The sequence below is a fragment of the Micrasema longulum genome, unplaced genomic scaffold (genome assembly GCF_059751315.1).
Source record: "Micrasema longulum isolate JH-2025_06_02 unplaced genomic scaffold, ASM5975131v1 h1tg001198l, whole genome shotgun sequence".
Taxonomy (NCBI): Eukaryota; Metazoa; Arthropoda; class Insecta; order Trichoptera; family Brachycentridae; genus Micrasema; species Micrasema longulum.
Genome location: NW_028278385.1, coordinates 1 through 7,966, shown reverse-complemented (window position 1 = coordinate 7,966; position 7,966 = coordinate 1). Strand labels below are relative to the sequence as shown.

Genomic DNA, 7,966 nt, shown 5'->3' with positions numbered 1-7,966 from the left:
TTTATATTTAATTTACGTATACCTTTATTATTTAAATAATAAAACGTACAATAAAAGAACAAAAACAAAACATAAACTATACATTTGTAGAGCAATTGATTCAATATTGGTTTGGGTGAATGAGACAATCTATTTTACTTCTACCCAGCTCCACTATCCATTTTTTATAGCCTTTTTGAACATTTTCTCATTTTAAATTGTTTTAATACGGAGGAAGTAGGTTGTAGATTTTAATTGAATAATACTCAAAATCCCTTTGTCCGAAAGTGGTATTAACAATCAACATTAGTTTTTGGTGGATCCCAATTAGATTCTTCCCTTAAATTCCTTATAATTTCGACTCAGTTATTTATTTTCACTGGATTTTGGAGAATGCAAAAATAATTTATTTTATTTAAAAACGTGTTCCTTTCAGTGCATCCCTGGAACTAAGAGCTTCGCAATTGCGCCGCTAGGCGTAGTTTGACGTTTACAGAAAAACAATATTTATATTTGAATATTGATTGTTTTAAGCTTTGTTAATCTCTTATGAACAAATATTTACCCATGAAAAGTTACACAATCCTTTTTACCATGTTTGTCCGAAAGGTTTTTTCGCCCTTTATGTTACAACAACAACAACAACAATAACAACAACAACAACAACAAACCATCACGCCGTTTCCCCGTAGGGGTAGGCAGAGAGGATAGAACGCCATAACACTCTATCTTGGCATACAGACCTCGCTTCCTCTACATTCATACATCTTCTCATGCACGCACGCCGATTATTCCTACTTTTGACATGTCCATCTTCAAGTATTTGATGGACTTGATCGTGCCATGTCTTTCTCGGTCTTCCTCGTTTTCTGCATCCATCAACATTTGCATCGTAGATCCTTTTAGCCGTTCTTTCGCTGTCCATTAGCTCTACATGTCCAAACCAACGCAGCACCCCTTTCTTGATTCTGTCAATAATGCATGTCTCAGCCTTACACACTTCACGGATCTCGACATTTGTGCACCTATCATACATCGTTTTACCACACATTCGCCTGAGGGATCGCATTTCGACAGCATTCAACCTACTTTCATCATTATTTTTCCAATTCCATACTTCGCTCCCATACATTAGAGTTGGAACTAGAACTCCGTTGTGAACTGCTAGTTTAGCCTCCTGCGATAAACATTTGTTTGCCAAAGTAGATTTTAGTGCACCGTTCACCCTGTTCCCGGCACTCACCCTCCTTTCAATATCTTTCTCGGCCTTTCCGTCCCTAGTAAACATACTTCCCAGGTACACAAATTCTTCTACCTGATTCAGAATATCTCCGTTCACGCTGATCTCACATTTAGTTATATTTTCATCCCTTTCAAAAACCATCACTTTCGAATTTTCAACATTCATAAGCAAATTGCTTTTCTTGCATACATCGTAGACTTTTGTTACCAAGAATTGAAGGTCTTCTTTGCTGCTAGCAAGAAGCATGGCATCATCCGCATGCAGAAGACAGTTAACAGACAATCAGGCATTTCGGTTTCGATTCTAAACGTCGCGCCTGTAGCTCAATCACAAATAACTATCGACGTGTTAAAAAACATGCTAAGCATTTGAGCGATCACAATGAACAATAATGAACATGCTTCAGTTATCGCAGTCATAGGGTCAACGCGTGTGTAATCTCTTAAGTGAACGCTCGTATCGGTTTGTTTTTTGTTTTCCTCGTAAATAAACACAGTTTATTGGCGAAAAACCAGCGTTTGCTATAAAAAATAATACAATATAATATTGCATTTGCAAAATAGTAAGGAGTATCTAATACAAAAAGGTGAAAATTAAATTACAATTACTATGGCGACTGCTTTTCTTGACATTTGGCTTGCCAACTGCCGGCTAAATGCAATGAATAGCATGATAAATAATAAACAATAATAGCAGTTTTGTAATATTTTCCATATTTACACCGGTGAAATTCAAATATGTGATTGCGCAGCAGGATTATACGAGTACGTCGCGAAACGTAAATATTTTGACATTTAATATTATGTGTTCACGGATGTTCCACTGTGATCGCGAATACGATAAACAACCATGGTGAGAAATTGTTATCACGTCGCTTATTAGCATGTCGATAGTTATTTGTGATTGAGCTACTGGCTGGCGGTCGAAGAACGACTAAATACGAGTCGGGTATGACTGAGCGTTTAGGCAGGAGTTAAGTGTCATCATTCTTGAGGGCTCAGGGCATGTCTATGTGTATTAATATGTCAATGTCTAAAAGAATGTTTATAACAAGGCAAAACAGCTGTTACACCATAAATAAAGTGTAATTTTAAAAATAAGTGGAAAGGAAATTTTTCAAATTATTATCCAACGCAAATAAAAGAAAATGGACCCCCACTAGAAGAGCGATTTCGTCTTGGGAGATATTCTAAAAATACACTAGGTATTCTAATTTCGAATGAACTTAGGTATGCAAAAATAAATAAAATGATTTTGGTGTTGGTTTTAAATTTTAAATACCAATCACTATAATTGACTAGTCACCACCGCACCTTGATATTGTTAACAAAATAATAATATTATGAAAATGGATTACGTAACAGTATAACGATCCGCACTTCAAAATCATAACCTCAAAAGATACAAATACAAGAGACAACCTGTATGCCTAAAGATATTATAAAACCGAAGTTAGTTAAGCAATTTGTTAATCAACACGTGATAGCAATGGACGGTGATAACATACGTCGACCTTCTTTGGAAATTAATTTGACGTAGGTGAATGAAATCTTGTAAAAGGGCAGTTATTATTCAGTAGATAATAAATAAACCCAATAATAATCGTAGCCCTACATTAAAACTAAGGAATTTAATAGAATTAGAATGCGCAGTATATAATTATTTCGGTTATCTAAATCTAATGCGCGTGAATATAATCCTTACGAGTGCAATGTCGGAATTAGTTCCGGGGAGAGGCCATGTCACCAGTAGAAACCTAGACCAAAATGGGTTATATTTATATTGGCCTTCTGTCAAAAACCTCGAAAAATCATTCAGACCTACACAGCTACGATGTCGACTAGGTGTTACGATAACAATTTTGATATGAATAAATAACGGACAAAATTCGTATCCAAATCTAACGTTTCGAGTTTCAAAATGAATCGACCGTTTAGGATATTGATTATACTTACTCTGCGATAATATCGCGATGCACCATCATTTAACCACGATTTACACTGCGTTTAACAATTCATATGGGATTTACTTATCACTAATGAGCACCATTTCGCAGCAAAGTCCATATTTCTCGATATAATCGTCAATAAAATGACATTTTTCGTTCATTTTCACTGAAGTGCGCTCACTAGAGGAAAATTCTACTCTTTCATTCATTCGTGAAGCGGATTACGTGAGAAAGAGCGAGATGGATGACACAACACGATTATAGAACAGAAAACGTTTATTTTGGTTCTATTCTCATTGGAAGTAGTGCAGTCTAGCGATAGATTTAGAGAAACAACGATGCGATGAGTGACATCTAGCGACAAATAGGCGAAACATTTTTTAACATGTGATACGCTTGCGCACTGAGTGAGCGGGAAAATGCGTCAACATTGAACTGTCAGCTGTCAAAATTTTGTGAGTAAAGTAAATTGGAGTCTCGAATTTAAATCTTTGTGTTATGAATACAATATTACAATTTGACTCAATATTGTACGAATTCAATTATAATGAAGTTTAGAGCCGTTATGGTTGATTCGGTTCCTATGCGAGAATTCACTAGTAAGTACTTATTTCATGCATAAAAAATATTATTGTTAAATATTAAAATATTTTGCAATTACAGAGTTTATCGCGGCATGTATTTTGAGTTACAGAATTACTTTGCTTATATTTATAATGTAAATTTGTATAAATATTCTGCAAATTTATGTCAGTTTAGACAACTTGGCAATATGCAAGAATTTCAGATTAAATGACAGAAAACTCATTCAAGACAAGCTGTTGATTACTGAAACCACAAGTTTATTATCAAAGTGTAATAAATGATTTAAACAGTAATATAACTGTGTAATTATGACCAGATCAAGAAGAACAGTAAATAATAAGGCGACCTTCATGTTGCAATGGCTAAATATTTGATCCACGCACGGAAGGTTGAATTAAATGTGACTTTTCTCAAGCCTGGGCTTCTTGGGTCTGTTGTGCAAAAAATACCAAAATACAAAGTGTGATTATTCTCAGGCCTAGTTATTCTGTGCTGTAATTCACTACTTTAAATGGCCCCTCGGCCCTTTGACTGTTGTAGTGCAAAATAATTCAAATAAACATATGTATGTGATTTTTTATTTTATTTCTGTTTACAGATGTAGTGACAACATTATCCAAGATAGCCAAGGAATGCGTTATAAGATTGACCCACGATAAAGTTTACTTCATAGTCTCGGATGAAACCTCAAGTCCTACGCCACCCAAGGTGTGGTGTTACTTAGACCAAGCTTCTTTCTTTTCGGAATACCACATGGAAGGGGTCGACGACACTCACAGAGAAATTTACTTGGGATTTGGAACAGGTTTGTTGAAGATTTTAGTCTTAGATTTCTCTCTTTCAGATGGGGCTACAGCCCATATCGAGGTTTATCCTCCTGCATTCACGTTCTCAGAGTTTTTAACAAGGGTAGGCAGTAGAAAAAAAGCATCAACAGTATTTTGAGTTTCTCCCTGGGGAGCTGTTTATATTAACATATTACAACAGAGATACAACAGTTAGGAATCGAACCCCGTAGCTGTATTATTACTACTAACAGTTTGTGTTTAATGTCACTATAAAAACCACAGTTAAAAAAATCATTTTAAAGACAGACGGAGTTGGCGGCGCAAGTCGCAGGAGGGCAGTGACGTGCGTTCTATTTAGGCCCATAAGCAGTACCTACCCTACTAGAATTTCATTAAAACAATAACAAAAAATAATAAAAAAAATGTGAGCAACTATTAGTAAAATTTTAAAAATGCATCAGAGATAATTCAGTTAAGTAGTGTATCGTACCGATCGGCGCGCCACCATCGGCCTGGGTCGGCAGGGGCACAATCTACAAATGCCTATTTCGTTCATATCAACAAAACGTGTATGCGTGGGTTTTTTTTCAGTTGTAATTATGCGTGTATGGGTAAGTTAGTAGGCAGTGCTTATCGAATATTGGTACATTGTTTTAGAAAGAAAAACTAATATGTTACTGACATCTAGCGCTTTTTTGATTATTATTTAATTAAATTCTACCAAAGATCAAATGTAAATCAATATAAAAAATTGATTTCTTTTATACAATCGAGAATATGTTCCACGTTTATTTTGTTAATAAAAAAAAAAAAAGGTAATTTTTTCAATAAATTGAAATGAAATCATTTTGAACTCTATTTGACATTCCTGTAAATGAACTACTAGATATTTGCAAGTGATTTTTCAAATTACCGTCATATTTAGTTAGCAAATCAATAAGTTCCAAAAAATTACCTTTATTTATTTTTATTAACAAAATAAACGCGGAACATAATCTCGATTGTATAAAAGAAATCAATTTTTTCAAATCAACCAATGATAGAATGTTTTGGTTTTATAGATTTCCGGTTTACGGGAAGTCAATTCGCCAATCAGCAGAACAAGCGGAGTAATTAAAAAATAACAAAAAAATCATAGCGCTGATAATACGATACATAAAAATATTATTTTTAAAATGTTTGGCTTAGCTTGATAGTCTCTTAACTACTACTATCATCACGTCATTTATCCGTAGAGGTAGGGAGAGAGGAACACACACACATTCCTAGCTTCTTCCACATTCATACATCTTGTCATACATGCCCTTCAGTTCTGCCTGCTTTTGACATGACCAGACTTGCCACTTCGTCCTTGGTCGTCCTCATCCCACGTTCCCGTTCATTCTTGCTACATATGTCTGTTTTGTCATCCATTCATTCTACATGACCAAACCATCTCAGAGACATTTTCTTAATCTTATCAATCAAACCTGACTCAGATTTGCATTCTCGCCCGATTTCATCATTCGTAATCCTGTCATACATTGATTTCTCACACATTCATCTAAGAGATTGCATTTCGACCTCATTTATTCTGCTTTCATCCTTCCTCTGCCAGTTCAATGTTTCACTTCCATACATAAGTTTTGATTTAAGGTAATTTATAAACAAATATGTTTATTTCTATTTTTATATATCTTTAGCTTTTTAATCTTTATTTTCTATTGAATATATTCTGTAGCTTGAATTATAAAAATTAAACTTTTATTTTATTGGTTGGTTGGATGAAATTGCCATTTGGCAACAAGCCCGCCAATGCACAAGTAACATTATGTACAAAAAGTTAAATAAAATAAAATAAATATAAGTTTTGGAACTAAAACTTTGTTGTGCACTGCCAGTTTAGCTTCAATCGAGATATTTTTATTAGCAATTATTGTGCTTAGTGCGCCATTCATTTTGCTGCCCTCGTTCACTCTCCTTTCAATATATTTTTCTACTCTTTCATCTCTTGAAAACATGCTTTCCAGATACACAAATTCTTCTACTTGTTGAAGACATTCGTTGGTATAATTTATTATGCAATCAGTAACCTCACTCCCCCTTTCAAAAACCATTACTTTTGACTTACAGCTATTAACAAACAAAACAATTTTAAAAATCCGCTGAACTTCCTCATTGGTGTGCCGATATTTTAGCTATCAGCTATCAATCGATCTTTGGTGGTCTGCCCGAGAGTCGTCTACCTTGCGGTTGGCCGTGCAACACAATGCGAGGGAGTCTGGATGGCTCCATTCTCCTCACATGTGCATAGCGATGTCTTCTCCCCTACCTGACGCCTTCAGTCTCGTATATTTACCTTATATTTGAGTTCCTTACTCTGTCTCGGAGACTCTTGCCAGATATGCTCCTGAGAGTCTTCATTTCTGACACTTTTAGCATGTTTTTTGCTAATCCCTTTTGAAAATCAGGACCCAGGGCCTACACTAAGAAAAAGAAATAGTATAAATAGGTGCGTAGGTTTTCGTAGTCACTGTCATCAATGTGTATCTTTTTTGGGTGATCGTCCGGGTGATCGGTGATCGTGGATGAGTCATCTTCAGGATTAACTGGAACGTCAGAACAAATCCAACTTACACGGGATCACCCAAAAAAGATACGTATTAAAGAAATAGTATGTACGGGTAAGGATACAATTCTAATTTCTTTTCAGTCAATGTGAAATCAAATGGTGTATTGTTGCTTTTAATCCTCAGTTGATTTCTTAAATCTTTAATTAAATTTCAGGTAATATGGCAAGATCTTTGATACCTCTAAAACAATCAGCAAAATGCGTTAAAATTAAATTAACTAATAAGCAGTTTCCATGTTTAACGCTAGAAATTGAGTTGGTAAGTGGCTAAGAAAAAAATATATAATTTATCTTTGATTATTTCCTTTCATAATTCAATCTACTTTCTCTCTTTTGCATTTTATTCAAAACCTAATTAATTTTTTTATATTTTTAATGTAAACGAAAACTAAAAAAGGTTTTTTAAAAAAACACAGCAAATTGTAATAAGATAAAAGAAAAATACAGAAAATATTTTCAAAAGAAATAAAACAATAGTTAGGTACAGATGAAAAAATATATAACTAAAATATTGAAAAAAAAACAATGTCAAAATAATAACGGAAAAAATTGTTACACTTTTCAACAAAAATACTTTTTTTATAGCACCACAACAGGGCAGGGGGCCCAATTACAGTGGTGAATTACAGCACAGGACACCCATGCTCGAGAAAATACACATTTATACTTTTTTGTTCTCACCGGGAATCGAACCTGGAACCTTCTGTATGTGAGTCAATCGTCTTAACCACTAGACCGCTGAGACCGCTTGATGGAATAAAATATGGACTTAAAAAGTCAAATTTTTTTTTTCTTATTTACTTAGGTAGTAC

At 34.5% G+C, this 7,966-nt stretch overlaps 1 protein-coding gene across 1 annotated transcript; it reads left to right on the top strand.

Moving 5' to 3' along the window:
- Positions 1 to 3,613: 3,613 nt before the first annotated feature.
- Positions 3,614 to 7,413, top strand: LOC148276552 (checkpoint protein HUS1-like; the record flags this gene model as incomplete). Its single annotated transcript, XM_088234098.1, has 3 exons — positions 3,614 to 3,769; positions 4,354 to 4,560; positions 7,310 to 7,413. Coding segments are annotated over exons 1-3 (363 nt in total), but the record flags the coding sequence as incomplete, so codon positions are not given.
- Positions 7,414 to 7,966: the final 553 nt, after the last annotated feature.